Source organism: Rhipicephalus sanguineus, chromosome 8, assembly GCF_013339695.2.
Source record: "Rhipicephalus sanguineus isolate Rsan-2018 chromosome 8, BIME_Rsan_1.4, whole genome shotgun sequence".
Taxonomy (NCBI): domain Eukaryota; kingdom Metazoa; phylum Arthropoda; class Arachnida; order Ixodida; family Ixodidae; genus Rhipicephalus; species Rhipicephalus sanguineus.
The window spans coordinates 37,436,424-37,455,961 of NC_051183.1; the positions used below are offsets into that span (position 1 = coordinate 37,436,424).

General features: G+C 45.3%; 1 protein-coding gene across 1 annotated transcript in view; it reads left to right on the forward strand.

Moving 5' to 3' along the window:
• The first annotated feature begins 8,729 nt into the window (after positions 1–8,729).
• Positions 8,730–19,538, forward strand: part of LOC119401736 (venom metalloproteinase antarease-like TtrivMP_A) — a 94,368-nt gene continuing 83,559 nt past the window's right edge. The window contains exon 1 of the mRNA XM_037668679.2: positions 8,730–8,898. Coding sequence (XP_037524607.2) covers positions 8,788–8,898 — 111 coding nt within the window. The 5' untranslated portion in view covers positions 8,730–8,787. The remainder of the gene's footprint in view (positions 8,899–19,538) is intronic.

The window sequence follows — 19,538 nt, forward strand, 5'->3', positions numbered from 1 at the left end:
ACATGGGCAGAAAAAATGCCTCGAGTGTAGGAAGCCGCTTACGAGGAAGCCGCTTACCGGGAATCGCCAAGCGAGACTGCTGGACTCGTTTAAAGTAGTCCACGACGTGGTACGGCCGAAATGGCGAGAGGAGACTCTCCTGGATTCGACTGGAACTCGGCATCACTTGGCATTACTTTGTATAACTTGGCATCATTTCGTATAACTTGGCACCACTTGACATTACTTAGCATCACTTCGTGTAGCCAGGACCTGCTAGGAACCGATCAACTCCGTTAGCCTTGAGGCACTAGAGCAAGCTACGCCCAGCTTTTGTTACATCATTTTACATCAGTATGCCCAATTCGCATGGTCTTAAAGAGGAACATCCTTGTAAACGTTACATTCAGCATTCTTGATGTTGTCGCCACTTGTTTCGGTAGCTCTGTTCAGTATAACTTCGTCATTGTGTTTCAACAACGTGTTCGTAGCCTCATACACAATTCTCTGCTCTGGCCATTAAACTCGATTACTGGCACATTTGCAAAAGCGCACCCGGGGGGGGGGGGGGGGATAGGGGAGGCGGGAACGTGGCAAGTGAAATTAACTTCTCTATATGTGCATCAAATATTGCGAAATTTAGCAGAGGTATGCCATTCTCTGTGCTGATTTCAATACTTGTTATGCAATTTTGTGGTGTTCGAATATTTCAAGTAGTAAAAATATCTTGCGAATCGAATCGAGTACCGCACTACACGAACATTCGAAGTTTCCAATATTCGCATGCCCCACGTCTCCTTCGTCTTTGTGGCATTCGCGTGAGGAAAAAAACATTCAAGCAGCTCTACCGACTTAACGACGCGAAGACTGGTTAAGCAGCGGAGCTGGTGGCGTCTTGCTATTTCATTCCTTGATCTTGCTCTGCAGTACATTTGCCACCACCTGCATACACAGAGACCCGTCTTTCTATCCAAAGTCACCGAAGAATTCTAGCAATTGCGTGTTTTTGCGCTATTAAACAATGCGTTCATACTAACTAGCTCGGCGTTCTTTACTACTGCAATTCTTGCAACAGATGTTGCGTACAGCTGCTGCATCTTGTGAGTGAGGCACGCACAATTCACGAAGAGGTCGTTTGCCCATATTGCGCTAGTGGAATGTCGGGAAACACTGAGTATCCTTATGGAACACCGAATACTTGCACGCCTTTCCTCTGCCTGCTATCTATCTATCTATCTATCTATCTATCTATCTATCTATCTATCTATCTATCTATCTATCTATCTATCTATCTATCTATCTATCTATCTATCTATCTATCTATCTATCTATCTATCTATCTATCTATCTATCTATCTATCTATCTATCTATCTATCTATCTATCTATCTATCTATCTATCTATCTATCTATCTATCTATCTATCTATCTATCTATCTATCTATCTATCTATCTATCTATCTATCTTTCTTTCTTTCTTTCTTTCTTTCTTTCTTTCTTTCTTTCTTTCTTTCTTTCTTTCTTTCCCGGAGAGCGCTAGACTTAAGCCATCGCCGAATATTCTTGTTATAAGTAGCTTCTTCATTTTAAGTGGACCGGAGCTGAGTAGTGGAGCTTGTCCAATTTCTGTGGCCCATACCAGCCTTGATTTGCGAGCGACAACGCCGACAACAACGCAGCTTTAGCTTCGGCCTTAAACAGCCCCGCAGTTAAAATAAATGCAGAAATATCACGCGACCATGTAGAGTCGCAGGCGGCGAAGAGCGTGGAAGAAGCTGCAACGTGGCAAAGAACGTCTGCTCCGGTAGCAACGCAATTTCTCTTACGCGTCTTACTGGCCTATTGCGCCTCATTACCTCCAAAACGCGGCTTCAATACCGCAAAATATCACGTGATCAGGCCTTAGCCGCAAGTGGGTAAGACCGAGAAAGTACGCGACGGCGGAAGAAACTAGAAGAGCTCGATATGCCGCTCGTCGTAACCGACGTCGGAATGAAGTGGCTATGTACTAAGCTGTGGCAGCAACCCGACTAGATGAAGTGGCCCTAATGCGACGCAGGCGTTCTGGGAATGCGGAATTGGTGGAGCGAGAGGCCGCTACCGCAACAGAAGATCACCAGAAAGTTTAACAGCAGATCAAGAGAAGATCAACAGCAGCTCAACAAGCGTCTAGGCTTTGTCCTTCACATTCTCAGAAAGTTCTAAGAGTGTCGAATATTTCTTTCGAAACCAACCACAGCACGTTCTTGGGAATCGTGACCTAATTTCATAAAAGACGATTTAGCAAATGGCAATCCACGTCTTCTGCGATGCTCCGTGAACGACGTTGCACAGTTCTATTTACCAAGACATCATTCTTTCTTGTGTATTTGCACATGTGCCGGCATTTCACGTAGTGAAATAACACATGTTTGCCGCTTGTTTTAACAATATTCGTAGAGCATACGACATATTGTTGAATGTTAAGAACAAGAAAGGACAAACGAAAAAAAGAAACGATATTTTTGACCAGAACGAAAACTTAACCGAAACTTTATATTTCATTCCGGAGTGAAACCGAAATTTTTTCAATCGTTTTTCGGTTCACGAGAAAACTTGGCAATCCGGAACAACTGAGGTCATGCTACGTGAGCAATTATGCATATCTCAGGGTACAGTATTAGCGTGTACCTCAGGCAGGAATTCTAAAGCAAAGATGTGTTGAAATTGTGCGAAAAAGGAAAACAGTGCATGGCAACCAGAGATGTTTATATTAACGCAAGTGGACCATTTGCGCGCCTGTCACCCAGGCCAGCGTGGAGAGGGCATTGTCGGCGCGAAAGTTTGTTATAGCGAAAGCCGTTATGAGATCACAACAGCCGATTTTGGCGCCATAATTGTCCGCCGCCGCCGGTGTCCGTAACCGCCATCGCGTGAAGTAAAACAAAATGAAATGAGAAACGAATTTCTAGGATCGGATGGAATTTTAACCCGCGCCTTCTGCGTGACTGTCGAGTGTTCCGCCACAGTGCCACGCTGGTGGTTCTAACTCTTTCGCAAAAATACTCTATAGAGTCATGTCGGGCAAGGAATCGTGGTAACATATGTAATATAGCGTGGCAGAAGGAGTAAAATAACACCCTGGTGTCACACAGAGCGAATAGCGCAACGAGTCGGCCGTTGAGTGCTTCCAAAGAGCTCCAAAGAGTTCCAAAGAGTTACAAAGAGCTCAGCCATAATTTTTCATCGTCATGAGCCGCCGCACAAAGTGCGCATAATACCTTACAGATGTGTAGTGGGTACCACGATTATTCGAAGAATGACGAAAAATGGCGCAGTGGGTGCCTCGCTACTTCAGAAAAATTACGAAGATTTATAGTGTAGCGAGTACCTTGCATGTGTACTTGTATTAGTTGCCACAAGAGTGTCTAGACCGGGCTCTTGAAAAGCCGCTCTTCCAGCTTTCGCTGTGACTTTGCTGCGTGTTCCGCGTAAGCCTGGCGACTTTTTTTATCAGAACAGCGGTCTCGCACATCAGAGAGTACACTCAATGACGTGCTGCTTCTAAGATCCTGCTCACTCCCTTGACCCAAAGCATTGAGCCCACAAAAAAAAAAAATCGTAATTGACTTTCGAGAAAATAAATACTATGACCATGGTCCCTCAATACATTGTCAATGCTATGAGATTGAAGGGTATACTGGTTAGTGCTAGTTGGTAGGAATTCGTGGTACAGTTACTTTCGCTTCTCTGAAGAACGTGTTTTACCCCTGTGCTACTTTCTTAAGAGGAGGGCAAGCAACAATATCACAAGTCCAATATCTTTCTAGGTCAGATTTTGCTCGGGGCTGTGTCCGGCGGTGGCGTCCGCGCTCGACTGCGCATGCGCCTACTCTCTCTCCCACGCTCCTCCTTTACGCAGGTGTTCGGTCGCCTTCTCTCCTTTCCTCCCCCGTGCTGCAGCCGCGGCGCAGCCTCTCCTCCCACGTGATGCAGCCGCGCCGCAGCCAAATACAGCCTGTAACCCACTCTCTCCTCGCCCTCCCCCATTTCATGTGTATATAAGCGCGTGCGCTCGGTCGGCTTCCGTCATTCTCGCTTCGCTCCCGTTCAGATGAGTTGTAACGTCAACGTCGGCGCCAGTTGCAGCAGCACTCCAACCTCTACCAAGATCGAGATCGTCGCGGAGCAGCAGTGCAGGGCTCGCGATTGCCGAACGCAAACGGCTGCGCAGGCAAGGTGATCCCGAACTCCGGGCCAGGAAAGCGCAAGCGAAACGGCAACGTCGAGCTGCAAACCCCGATGTCCGGAACGCCGACGTCGAAGCCAAGTGTCAGCGTCGAAAAGCGCTAACAGAAAGCAACGCACAGACACAACGTAATGATAACACAAACACTAAATACAAACCTCACACACTAACAGAAACGCCGAGTGAACGTAATGGAAACTTGGTGTGTGCCCTCAATGCTGCTTCGAATCCCCTCATGGTTCCCTTGAGCAGGAGATGGTGTAATTTTTTATGATTACCGTAACTTCAAATTTTTGCATGCAGAAAAACCGTTACAAACCGCTACGGAACATTTTAATTTCGTTCCGGAACAGAAACGGAACGGAACTTTTTGCGGTGGAACGAAACTAAAACCGAAACGAAAAAAATTCGGCAGATCCCACGTACCGTGGGAATCGATGTTACGCGAAGCATGCGCGGGATGGTGACAGTGGCGTAATTTTTCACATTTACCGAAAGTTACGGAATGACGCCAGAGAAATGTGTAAGTGGTATACGCACATTCATATGTTGAAGACGTGCATATGTATTACATAGCCAGTTTGCTGTTGCGTAACGATGCCAACAGCAACATGGATGTTATCAACACCAGACGCGGTAAGCTGATATGTAGCGCTTATATTCTTCAATACTGGATAGCGTGAATCTGAACAAGACAAAGAAGGAACACAGATGCGCTGGACAGCCGTTACTCGCAAATGAGCTTCATTCAAGAAAGTTTTCCTAGATATATACACAGCCAAGTGGCACACGCAGGCGCACTGCACGTACGTTACAGCCACAGTTGCAGTAGTGAAAGTTATGCTTGCACTTGTGCGTTATGACTGAGAACGCACGCACGGAGAACGAACGCACGCGCGCACGCACGAACTCGTGTGCATGTGTGGAAGGGGTTCTTGACAGTTTTTAAAGAAGGTCATCATCACCGTGATCAGTAAGCCCCAGCAGCTGGACCGGACTTGTTCTTCGCATCCGTTCGTGATCGCGGCTACGAGGGGTCTAAGTGTAGTGAAGTGCGGGGTATAGTGCATCTGGTGGAAATCCCGGATGCCTCTTACGATGAAATGATATATGATGCCTCCTGTCGTCGACGTGGCAGCGAGGTCTTTTGATGCCCTCTCCCCACCCAACCCGTCTTTCCCTCAGTATAAGGACCAAGCGTTGTTGGGTCTTGATAAATCAATGTTGAAGTCACCGGTAATGATGAGAGGCTTGGTTCTTTCCGCAGATATATATTAGGAAGCATTGATCCCGGTTTTTGAGTAATCCACGTTGCGGACCATGTGGACGAGTGGATGGTAGTTGAGCGTCTTCCAGGGCTGTTCTGTCTTCAGCTTCGTCACTTTCCTTGCGTCCGTCGCGGTGGCGTAGTGGTCACGGTGCTCGGCTGCTGACCCGAAGGTCGCAGGTTCGATCCCGGCCGCGGCGGTCGAATTTCGATGGAGGCAAAATGTGGATGCCCGTGTACTGTGCGATATCGGTACCCGTTAAAGAATACCAGATGGTCAAAATTTCCGGAGCCCTTCGTTACGGCGTCTCTCATAATCAATCGTTGTTTTAGGACATAAAACCCCAACAGTTATTATTATCATCACTTTACTTGAGTGTCAATGTGTGTGCGTTCGCGGTTACGGTGTTGGTTGAGACTCTGTCACCTGTGGCACATACCCGCAAAACATAAACTCTGGTATGCGGGTATGTGCCACACGTGACTGAGAGAAAGTGTTTCATGACGTACGTGACAGGTATTTTGCGTTATTCATGTCATGACCTGTGGATCGTGTTCGCCATACACTGATCCACTACTATGCCAATTTTGATATAATACAAGTTATGGAGACGACCTGGAGAGCACCCAGACGTAAGCGGCTAGATAGATAGATACGTAGATAGAAACGGCCAAATTACCTGAGCTTCGCTAAGAAATGCTTCGCATTTAAAACATTTCGTTCCGACACCATGCCTCTGAAACAAGGCCATGGATAACAGCGATGAAGAAAAAGCATAAGGGGTGCTTTGTTTATTTTCTGTAGTTGTGAGCCTAGATTCAAATGATTTGTAGAGATGTAATTCATTGAGGCCAGCCAAAAGAACAATAACTTTTGTGGAGCTTCATGATTTCGCTGTGTACAAGTGCACGAAATATTATTTTAAAAACTTCGAATCTCCAAATCGCATTGCTATTTTGGAGTGCTTGAGGATGCGTTTTAGTAGTTTTCAGACTAAATTTAAGAAATTTTCTGGAATGAGTTACAGAAATAAACTCTCTAAAAATTTGATTGACGGTTTGACATCGTCAAGTAAAGTCGAAACAAGCATAGGCATGCGCAGGGTTCCCCAGTAGGGGATGAGAAGGGGGGCAATGTTGGTAAATAAAGGTGCATCAGCAACTAAAATAGAGTGCAGTCTAACTAGCAATTCATGCGACAATTCGACTTTGAATAAACTGCGAGCAAGCACGCAAACATGTGTGCATACCAGACTTGACAATAATGAAATTACACTGCTACAGTAATTAAAATATTCTTCTTGCTGCAACTAGGAGTGTATTGAAATACATCGAACGATGAATTTCAATAAAATTACTCATTACATTCCCGATGATTGCTTTTGACTATAATATAGCACGTTCTGTTTCCTTATGGCACAAAATATTGACCAAAAAGGAAAGAGAAGTAACAGTGTCAAATTAATCTGAGTGCCAAAATTAAGGCGTGAGCACTAAGCAGGCCCCCAGAAAAGTCGTGTAGCATTCGAACTCTAAGCCTTGAATAAATTTGCTTTTGCTAACATTTGCTAAAATAATTTTAAAGTAACTTCCTTATTTTTCAAAAGTAATAGTAATGTAATATCATTAATGCCGGCAACTGTAACTTCTATTGTAATTTATTTGCTTTTTGGGTGTAATTTCCCCATCTATGATATTACTTTATACACGGTATTTTAGCACGTGTTTGCAATTCCTGAACAGTGAAAGCTATTTACATGAGAGCAGATTGCCGGTAACTTTGATTTACACACAAACATCTGTCGTGTTCACTCTTGTTTGCGGGTGTGTTTTAAAACAGTTCTTTCGATTTGAGATATCGAAATGGCGAAGCTGACTGAAATGTGCTCGACGTAAGCGTCGACCTTATGTTGTAGTCTAAACTGATTTTAAAAAGCCAGATCTATTTTTTATGTGCGCGACGCCGTCGTCTCGGCCGCCTCAATTTATTTCCGCTTTCTTTCTTTTCGAATAAAGAGAAGAGGGCTGGACCCAATTCATTAGCGTCCTCAAACGCTCAGAAGGCAGCATTTGAAATCAACGAAACTTTCGGAAGCGCGCCACGCGTTAGTTGCACACGGACCCCCCCCCCCTCCCCATTAGCGACGAGGCGGGCAAGTCTGCGCAATGCTTACCTTCGAACTGCTTCTGTTTTTAATCCTTCCTGTCAAAGGTGAGGCGACATTGAGTATTTTACTGCACCATATCTATTTTTTTTGTAATCTCTATGATGCATTTCATACATTAGCTGAACCTCGCTGTCGACGCTCTGCTCTAACTACTCGCAGCTGAGCAACAAATGCTTGAAAATTACAATCGTGGAATATTTTTGTGCAATTTTATATTACATGCTTGGAGTTCTGTCAAAATAATATTTCGTGTGATATTTCACGCACGTTTGTAAAACCGTTGGCGTAGGTTGCTTGGTGAAGCATCGCAATCTGGCCATTTCCTGCTCCGTTGGTGTTGTCTATAGGTTTCTCCTCTCCTGCGGAAAGGTGTACACTGGCCAGTCTGGTAAATGCGTTAGCGAAATACTTAGCCAGCACAATAATACTATAAAGGGAACACCGACGTCACATCTTTCAGGCAATTGGCATCTTTCAATGACACATTCATTATGCTGAAGCACAAAGACAAAAGGGCTCGTGAACTCGCGGAAGCCCTCTTTATCAAAATGAAGGGTGATGATTGCATGTCTGAACAGTCTCTTTGTTTGCTAGATTGCGAGGTACGCACGCTTAACCGTTTATGTGACGTCACTTAAAATTTTCTGCGTACGCCTGGTGTTGGTTTTCGTTGCGTTCGTTTTTTTGTTTCAATAAACTTCAGTTGCTAGACAGCGCTCGTACTGTCCTTCTCGTCTTGTGCTCCGTCCTGCTCGCGCTGATTCTCACAATTATGCATCGTTTCCAACTAGCCCAACTCTCTACCTTACTGATATTTCTCATGGCATGCCAATTGTAATTTACATTTTTTTTATTTAAATCAGTTTCTATGTCAAAACTGCAGCGTTCTAGCCTGTAGCGATGTTGTCAGTTGACGCTTGGCTCTAACTATTCGAAAGAATGCTTGAAAAGTGCATTCGTGGAATATTAACTTAACGGTCAACGAAATGTTGGTAAAATGGAAATGTGCGCGATTGAAAACCTTACTTTCCTTTAGAAGAAATGAAAGATGGGCCAGCGTTTCAATATCCTACTTTCCTTGAAGGGCTGCAGAAAGGACAACTGGTATACCCTAGACTTATAGAGGAACGATCATCCGAAAGGACTATGGTGATGCAAATGCACGATCAACTGACGTTGAACTTGAGAAAAGCGTCAGTGGCGGCGCCGACACTCCGACTTATCACAGAAGAAAAGGGAAAGACTGTCACGCACTACGTGAGTAGTAGATGTGCAAATTCCAGTGAATGGTCGATGAATGACTGTTCGTATCTGTTACACGCGGTCGCTGTGGAAAGATTAAAGGAGAGGGCTGCTTGGTTACTTTATTTGTTAATGTTCTGCCGCAAAAAAAGTTCATCAACAGAAAAAAAAAATAAAAGAAGAAGTGACACTCAATTTGGCAGATGCAACAAACACCCAACAGAGACTGCGCTGAGCACCTATCATCTGTGCATGCTGCCTAGCAATCCATGCACTCTGTGATCATGATGCGCCACTGAGAGAATTCTTCACGCCAGCAGTCAAAGATTAGAGGAATAACTAAACTAATGACTAAACCTCACAAAGAAAAAAAAGACCTTTTGTCACGCTTTGGCATACTACGTCTCAAACTTAATGGAGTTGAATAGATTTTTTTTTGCAGGATACCCAGTTCTGGTATGACTGGTTTTCAATAAGCATCTGTGTCAAAACAGCAAAGTATGTACACATGTGCTTGCGTTGAAATGTCTTTTATCAACACTCTATGCATTTATGTAATCGTACACCGGCCTCTCTACTCCAACGTTTGTTTAGCCGGGAGACCAGGACTCTTGTTTTCGACGTTTTTTTTCTTCTCTCTTTTTGAAACATACGTAGCTTCTGGTGAAAATAAAAGAGATCGTGTTGATGATGTGTACGTCGTAAAATTGGTAAACGTTGAAAGGTATGCCGTGGTGAACGTTCTTTTTTGGTGAATATTTTTAAGTCTACTGCGCCCACCCCTCTCGACTAAACTTTCGAAAACTTTCGACGTGCATTACACAGTACAATGGCGAGCATGTCGAGAAAGACCTCTACGAAGACACTGACAAAATTGCCTCGGTGATTGTCACAAGGGACCACTTCGGTGTGCACGTGGTACGTATAAAAGCCTTAGTTCCCGTTACGGCGCTGCTGTCTGTGATCATAATTTCATGTCGTTGTGACGGCACTTGTTCTAAAGAGAAGTGTTATCACTACATACCTAACAATACCGTCACAGCGTGCCTTCTACCTCACGCATGACGTCACTTCCCTGAAGGAGAAATGTCGTATGCAATGTAGAATCATTGTAGGAAATATTAAAGACGATAGTCTTTCTTGGGGAACTTAAACGCAGAAATTTTGGTCCGTCTGTCTGTCTGTCTTTCTGTTTGTCTGTCTGTCACACGATTCAGCCACCCGGCCAAAGTTTAACCACTTGCGGAACGCCAAGCCATCTTGAACTGGTAGCGGCGTTTATACTTGTGAACATTGTTGATCAAAAAGCAAATGTTACGCATATCTGAGGCCCACCATCAATACGCAAGTATTAGGTGGTGTGTTCCTTTACTAGAAAATGCATAGATACGCAATTCTAAAGGCCCTAATGTTTCTTAGGCTGCACTGAAAATGCTAGTGTTTTTTGGGCTGCGCTGCAAATGCGGCGCTATGAGCCAGATGCGGTGATTCAGCATAGAAGAGGAGGACTCATGTAGTACGGCCGGTAGAAGACTATCGTCTTTCGACGACATTTGCAGCGAATCACGCAGATACGCGGCCAATTTTTTATATCACAATATTATAACAGCGGCTAACGAACATTACGGAAGTGAAACCAACATTTCCTAGCATTTTCGGACAGTTAGCTGATATCAGCCAGCGCTGCCCAACATTAGGCAGTGGGGGTATTATGCAAGTAAATATTGCTTACCTGAAGGCATGTGGGTAATGTCATTCATATCAAGTGATACACGCAAGTCATGCAGATTTTGATGACCCAGTTAAAGAAGCGACAGCAACGTGAGGCATCTTGTAATTTGCATCATTCATATCATGGCATGAAAGACATCCATCCCATGACATGTCATTTTTGTTTGTCGTTCATGCATATCATGCAATATGCATTTTGATATACACAGTCGTGTCTCTTTAGTGTGGACACCGTTAATATTAAGAGCTCACAATATGGACGAAAGCTTAAGCGACTGGTAGGTGGACATCCAAATAAGACAGAGGTTCAGAGGAATATGGAAGCTTGGAGATATGAAATATACTTGAACACGGAGTGTCGCTGGAGCCTTTTCAAGGTTTTGACAAAGGAAAGGCACAGTCCGGACTATGGACGGCCTTTTTGGAGACGACAGTTAAAAAGTCATGAACATTTCTCACATTATTAAATTGCTATGGTAATTGCTTCACGTTCTAGTGAAAGCAGCGCGTAGGCCGGGACAATGAGGAGAAAAGACAGATACGCAGACTGTGCGCTTGGAACGATCCGCTCAGCAATCAGATATGCGGGACGAAAACTCTACAGCATTGGCGAAAGATCGTGAATAGGAGAGACGAATCATCGCACGAAAGGCTGCTCACCTTCAGTAGTCGTGTTTATCTTAAGCTTACACTCTAATGAGTCTTCTTTTACGCTGACTAGTTAATATGGACGACTCGCGTTCTGGACCATCTTCATGGGAAACGGAAGGGTCCATGCTTCAATATTGATAGCAGCCCTCGAAATCAAGAAGCATAGGAGCACGCGCAGGGTTCCCCATCGGGGAACCCTGCGCGTGCCTATGTTGGGAAGTAGCTAGCCTTTGTTGACTTGCCGAAAGTGAAGCCACCCTATACAGCCCACGCTCCGGGATAGTTCATTTCTGTAAATAAATTTGTCACCACTATCACCCGCTCGATAGAACCGTTGTTGAAACCATGGAGTTTCCTAGAATTACCTAGAAGGTACTCTGGTGCTGCGATCGTTAAGCCACCATGGGAATGATGGGTAGTACACGAATTTCCTAATCTTCGTGCTTACGGCTTCGAACGCACTTGCGGCTTTGTTTATGGCTGTGTTTTGGCGTTCGTTTCGGATAAAAGAATGGACCATTGTGAACTTCGTGACCAGATTTGAATTGGTGAGCCTAAAAAGGGATAAAGGAGTGAGGTGGAGCTGCTGACTTTTGCTGAACTTCTTTTTGCGACAGAAAGGATGCAGGCGACACGGAATCAAACGGAGCCGAGCGGAGCTGGCTGAAGCGCCATGCGTATCAGCACCCATAGACACTAGCGCCAGAGTTCCCTCCAGTAATTATTGTAGGAAACTCTATGGTTGAAACGACCGGGACGGCAAAAGACATAGATAGATAGATAGATAGATAGATAGATAGATAGATAGATAGATAGATAGATAGATAGATAGATAGATAGATAGATAGATAGATAGATAGATAGATAGATAGATAGATAGATAGATAGATAGATAGATAGATAGATAGATAGATAGATAGATAGATAGATAGATAGATAGATAGATTCTTCGCACTTAGTAATAACAAGTTACCGAAATGCCATATATCGCTAAGTGCGAGAGTACACCGAAAGAAAGAATGACGCGCTGCAATGCTTCCACTTGCTTCCACAGCCAAATTGTAGCCTTCAGTGATATGTTAGAACTTCGTTTTAGAACTCGAGGTAGCGGGATCTCATCTCAACCCACGGAGTGACTTGCGAAGAGTGACATTTCTCTTTCGGAATTAACATTTAGCGCATTCATTCGACGACCAGCTTACGTCAAGCTCTCAGCTCAAAACACTTCTTCATTGCTGTCGCTGTCATCTTTATTTCAGTCTCTTCTCTCCCGATGCTACTAATTGGTCTGGATGTGCAAGACTACTCTCGGTAGCTATGCTGCTGTGGGCACTTTCACCTAAAAATCTGTAACTTTGTCAGCTAAACTACCGTGAATGCTAAACTCGCAGCTAAAAAAAAACAACACATAATAACACAGTTGATTAGACAAAGAAATGAATAGTCATGAACTTTTAAAATAGCTTAGATAAAAAAAACCTTACTGTACCCATGAAGGGCACGACATTAGGTATGAAATATATGCCAAGGGTGGCATATTTTATAGTCCACGCGTTATCTGTGGCGAATCTCAGCGGCTTAAATAGGCGAGGTCGTAAAAACAGTGTGTAATGCAAATTGTATCCCGACATTTATAATGAAAAGACGGAAGAAGAGACAATCAATGCATGCGGAATTCCAATACCACATGCGCGTTACTACAACGTCTGCGTGCGCTGAAATTTGCATCGCAAATCAGTTCATTTTCTACGGAACTGTTCATATCTTGGCAGTAATAGCACTGTTATTCGTATTAGTATTACTGTTCTAAAATTGCATAGTATAGAAACGCATCTTATAGAACAGTATTCGAAAAGATGTCCCAAAGGATAGTATTCAAATCGGATCTCCTCTCCTTATATTAATGAAATACGAGAACATTGAGAGTATATAATCAACTGCAGTGCGTAGTATAAATATCTGCACCAAAATAAGCAACTTTCGGTAAATAATCTACAAGCAAATTGCTCCACGGATTTACAACTGCATTACATTTCTAGAACGACAAGACTACGCTCTCTTCGCACTTTCCTACTGAAGAGGCACGGTCATATACGATATGAGTACCACAATACATTTGTTCTTACAAGTATAGACATATAAAAAAGAAGCGAGCGAGATCGCCGACGACTTTTATATGCACCCGTCTAAAGTCCCTGAAACTTCGTAAAGTAGCGACATACGTGCATGAAAGCGCGCCTCCTCTCTTTTCTCCCTCCTCTGCCCTCTCCGAGGCTGACGCCGCGTCGGCATTGGCCAACTGCAGTCACGTGGGACCGCTCGGAGCGTTCGTTTGTTTACAGTCGCTCGCGACTGCCATCTTCGCTCTCGAAGCGCGGGTTCGCTGGTTCTCAGCGCATGTGTTTCATGGATACGCGCTTTCCATTCCGCGTGCGTTGTGCTCCGAGATACCTTGCACACAAGACCGACGTCACGGTTGGTTGCCATGGGCTTCTGCTGCGCTTTCGGATGCCGAAACAAATCAAGTGAAGGCAAAAAGCTGTTTATGATACCGTCCGGGAAGCGCAACGAGTTGCGAAGGAAGGCTTGGTTACACCGAATCGGAAGATAGAACTTTCGGTCGACGTTTTCGACGCGACTATGCGATGTAAGTTGCTATCCTCTCACTATAAGTACTCGTCGAGGTTCGCGCAAATTGCTGCGTGCTATAACGCCGCAGACACGTCTCAGTTATTTGGGCAGTACGTCGCTTTTCCTCACACGTTTTATTGCTGCTTCTGCGGGGTCTGTACTAAGTGTTTTTTTTTTTTTTTTCGAAAATGTGATTGCGAAACTTCAGAGATTCGGCGCAGTTCTTTTGAAGAAACACAGTTACCGTGTGAAAGCTCACATTAGGTGTGGTACTCTCTGTTTTTGTTGCGTGCTCGTTTTTGTTCTGTTTTTTTTCCCCGAAGCAAATAGCTTTCTCTGGCTCTTTGACGCCGACAGATCCGCCGGTGGACTTGCGATAAAAGGTAGGTAGGCAAAGCGTGCGTGTCCAACCGAGTCGCAGGGTGCATTCATCGTTTAGGAACCTCACGTACACGTGTTACTTAGCGCGAATGTTTACGTGCGTTTCGTGTGGAGGTTTATATCCGCGAGTGGCTTTCCGCCGCGGTGGAGCAGAGGTTGCGGTGCTCGGCTACTGACCCGAAGGTCGCGGTCGACCTCGGCGGTCACATTTCGACAGAGGCGAATAGCTTGAAGCCAGTGTGCCGTGCGATATCAGTGTTCGTTAAAGAACATCAGATGGTCAAAATTTCCAGAGCCCTCCACTACGGCGTCTCTCATAATCATATCGTGGTAGTGGGACGTAAATCCCCAAATGATATTAATATCCGCGAGTGGAGCTCTCGCGAAGGAAACGTTTACGGTGGCAGGCTAGTTTATTCGTTCGCTTGCTCGTTCATTGAGCAGCGAGTATAGTTCGTATGTCAAGTACGTCTACGAGGCACACTTGCGCACTATGGTTGGTGCGTCTAATCTCTTAACGAATCAACCAACGCTGTCTAAATGTATCGACTGGAAATGATGTACGCCTTTTGGCGCATTCTTCTTTCAATAAAGCTCCGAGCTGCTGCTTGCACTGACAGTCATTTTCTAAATAAATAATAGTCGCCACTCTTAATACAGCCAACACCCATTGCCCATGTGTTTCTTCCACTCTAAAAACTGTCCGCACCTTTTGTGAAGACTTCTTGCCCCTCACAAATAACCGTCCTCTGGCTAGTTTGCGCTTCCTTTCCTGAAAACTCGGCGCTCGGCACTTTCCTATCAAGGATGCTTTTTATTAACACGCACGTCATTCGTGACCTGAAAGTACGGCGCGCCCGGCGCTAATGCAAGGAAAGGCACCCGAGATTGATAGTTATTGTTTCGGGACAGAAATACGCCCCATAGCACGCCCTTTTTGTGAGGTTGCTAAACAGTTAACAGAAAATAGCGAGCGCAGAGATTTGGTGAAAAAGAAAAAAAGAAGTGAGCCATATTCTGGATATTGTTTTGTAGGAAAGAGACGCCTCAAATACGCCCTTTTGTATTGCAGTGTGCAGTGCTACATGATACAGGCACGTATAGCGGCGTTAACTATATTTACCCAACCGATACTTCGGACCGGCTACCTCTAGTGCATACTCGCAGCCTCAGTGCGTCATTGGTATGCGCGGCGAATTCGTCTCGCGAGGACGACGTGTACAACGTATAGGTTTCAGAAGGCTTCATGTAGAGCGGGACATTAATGTTCAACATCACACATGTCCTTTACAAACGTTTCCTAACATCTCCTAAACGACATAAAATTAAAAAAAAGGATACAAAGATCTAGACGGCTAGTGCGAATGCTTAAAGCGCGCCGCCTGGCAAGCGCGCGCTCCCTTTGCGAAGCGTCGTCTGCTACGCAAGAGCAAGGTAGGTGGCGCCATGCTCGAAAAGAGACTGCGAAGGAGAGGAGAAGGAGGAGGAACGCGAGCGGAGGAGGAAAGTGTCGCTACTTTACGAAGTTTCAGGGACTTTACACCCGTCACGCTCCTAGCGCCATCTCGCTGGTAATGAAGAAACGCTTATTATCGCCTGCCGTCTCTGAGTCCGTCCAGCGGTAAAGGGTGTGTATATAACGCTCGCCGTTAGCTACGTGGAGGATCTGCGTTTCGTGGCGTAGTGGATAGCGCCACTCGCTGCGGAACAAGAGGTCCCTGGTTCGATTCCGTGCTTCGGAAGCATTTTTCTGAATTATTTTTCTTTGGGACTTTTATGTATATATATATATATATATATATATATATATATATATATATATATACTTATACATATACGGTGCATGACGGCGGCGACGGCGACGGCAAAATCCAGCCGAGACTGTCCATATAATTGCTATCGCAATAAAAGTCGGAGAAAGATATTGCGTGGATAACTAAAGACGCCCTCTATTTTGTAAGCGAGGACACGTGGAAAAGCAATTTGCGGAGAACGAAAACTACGTATATACCACGGCACTGGGGCAATCCGTAGACGAGGAACTTTCATGCCAAGAAGGCAAAGGTCAGAAGGTACCTTATGCATTCACCTAAGACGAATCGAAAGCGAAAGCCATCTTCCTTTCCTTCTTCTTTTTTCTCAGTAGTTGTACTGATCCTGCACTGAGGCTCGGCAATATTGTACTGAGGCTCGGTACTGATATTGCGCTGAGGCTCAGTAAAACTACAAACGTTAGTTTGTGTAGCTGTCTAATGCGTTTATTACGGAGCCAATACTTCGCCTTTGGGTGAACTCGTGACCTTTTCATAAAACAAAGTCTTGCGCAGCAATATTGATTTATGAGCCAGCATTGTCGCGAGCACAGCTTGCATGCACGCTTAACGGAGCCAATAGTTCGACTTTTGGTGAACTCGTGTTCTTTTTATGAGGCAATGCCTCAGAGCAGCAACGTTGCCTGATGAGCCAGAAAAGCTTCGAGAACAGCTTGTATGCACGCCTAAGAACTTTTGGTCGAGCTTGCTAAACGAACTTTTCGATACCCAGAAACACGCACCCGGAGACTTTAACTACTTTAAAAAATACGTGCGGAGAGGACAAATGCCCTCAGAACTAAATTCGAAAACATAAAGGGCATGGTTGACGTAGCCGCCGCGAAATATCTAAATGTACAAATAATGACTGTCCAAAGCATAGACGTACAGGGTAAGATTGGCAATAGCTTCAACATCGGCCAAACACGTGATTATTGACTCGAAGGCAGCGCTGCAAAATTCTTTAAGAGAGCAAGTCCCGCCAGAGAAAATTTTAGCTAATATGAAAAACCACCTACACATACAAATCGTCTGGACACCTGCGCACTCGTCCCTCCCAGAATACAAAGCAGTTCGTACAAAGGCTCGAGAACTCACTAACCGAGCCAACGAGCAGCCTCACAGGGTGATGAGAGGAGCGCATGGTTATCTTTGATGAAATCAGCAAATATTGTCACATGGTTGTGACGGTGAAGAATGGGAAACGCAGCCGGTAAAGATAAAAAGCTTCATCGGGCAAACTTGTGCCATAGCAACAGATAATATTATTTGGTGTTTTAAGTCCCAAAAACCGCGATGTGATTACGAGAGACACCGTAGTGGAGGGCTCGGGAAATTTCGACCATCTGGTGTTCTTCAACGTGCACTGATATCGCACAGTACACGGACCTCTGGCATTTCGCCTCCATCGAAATGTGACAGCCGCGGCCGGGATCGATCCCGCGACTTTCAGGTCAGCAGCCGAGCACCATAACCACTGCTGCTCCACGGCGGACCTCTAGCAAAAGAAGCAAGTCTCAAAGTGCAGCCAGAGCGGCAAGCATAGACGTCGGTAGTCGGTAATCTGATAATCGCCGGAACGCGTCGTCTTTTATACATCACCGATCGAACCTTTCAGCTTTATCGCTGGTGCTCACGTAAGCTCCCGAATAAACATGACTGTTCGCGTCGTGCGCGTAATCTTAACAGAACGATCCGAAACGATCGCGAAGCTACCCAAATGAGGAAGGAAGGAACAAGCGGAAAGACAGGGAGGTTAGCCAGTTCTTAGACCGGCTGGCTACCCTGTTAAGCTTCCCAAACATTGCGGCGTGGTCTGCGCCGATCGTTGCTAACGGTTGTTGAGGGCGAAAACCGAATACATCAAAATAACGAAAAAATTGCACCATTTCCCGCTAACGGGGACCATGAGGCGATGCGAAGCCGGAGCACTTGCACGATCGCGTTCCGTTGGCGTTCGCTGGGCATGCTACCGACCTCGCGTCTTGCAACGCGAAGAGGAACGCTACGCGCGTCTTGTCTTCTCTCTAGCCTGGCCGTTAATTCTCACAGGGCGAGCGGGGAACGCGGTCGACAGGCGCGCGAGAGGGCGGCAGCGTAGGAGAGGAGAGAGAGGGGGAGGGTACGCACATGCCCTGGTGCTCATCGCGGCGTTGCGCAGGAGAGAATTTCGGCATGTCTAGCCTGCGTTTCAAAGATTGGAGAGGGGAGAGGGGAAACGGGAGAGGGGTAGGGGAGAGGAGGAGTGGAGAGGAGGAGTGGAGAGGGAAAGTGGGGAGGGGAAATGGGAGAGGGGAAGTGGAGAGGAGGAGTGGAGAGGAGGTGTGTGGAGAGGGTATGCGCATGCGCAGTAAGGGTGGTCACGCCGCACACCACCACCACCACCGGATTGAACTCCGCTATAAGATGCTTCACGTCTAATAAACGCGCGTGGCAATATTATGGGTCAGCGAGGGCTCGGTGTCTCCCTGGCCACCCGACGCTTAATAAGCCGCAGATGGCGGCCTGGCGCCTCCTCCAAACCAACAATCATGAAGAGTGTTATCACACAACACCCTATATCAAACAGTTTTTCTTCAACTAAATAGACACCGTCTTTACAGCTAGGCATTATCAGAAAGGACGTTCGCGACTGCATAATGATAAGTAATGGTAAGTATTCAAAGAAATTGTGGCAGCTTCGAACTAGTGGCGCCAAGCCTGAAGGAAGTGCGGAGCTGGGTAGGTTTCCTTGTTTCTCTTTATTTTTCTCTTTCTTTCTCCTTGTCTCTGTTTCGTGTATCTATTTTTTATCTGTTTCTTTCTGTTTCTATATTTCTCACTCGATCTGTTTCTTTCTCTTTCTCGCTCTTTCTATATTTGTTTCTCTTTCTTCCCATTCTTCTTCTCTCTCTTACATTCTCTCTGTATCTATGTTTTTCTCTCTTGATCTTTTTATGCCTCTATTCCCTTTATTTCTTTCTATTTTTCTCTTCCTCTTTTTTTGCAATCGCTTTCATTCTATTTCTCTCTTTCTTTCTCTCTATTTTCTATTGCTTTCTATCGCTCTCTTTTTTTCACGTGTTCGTTTTCATTTCACACTCGCACCTGCTGTGCACGGCAGTGGGGCTTGCCTAATTCCTGCGGTGCATGCCCACCTGTGCAGTTTGGCACGATGGAGCACAAGTTACCGATAGCTTAAACAGCTTCCTTGTAAAGAGAATGAAGAGAGCGTGTGCCGGTTCACAATGATGATAGCTTTTTTTATGACGGAGCACAAGTTACCAACAGCTTAAATAGCTTCGCTGTCAAAAAGTGCACCCTAATTTATAACAGCCTCGAAAGTGCAACAGTGCGTCGATTTGCAAGCAATGCGATATCTCCTGTAGCTGCCTTAAGAAATTCAAAACTTTCACACCAGTTTAAGAGCGTCATCGACCTTATCGTAAACCGCATACTCATGCAAGCCCT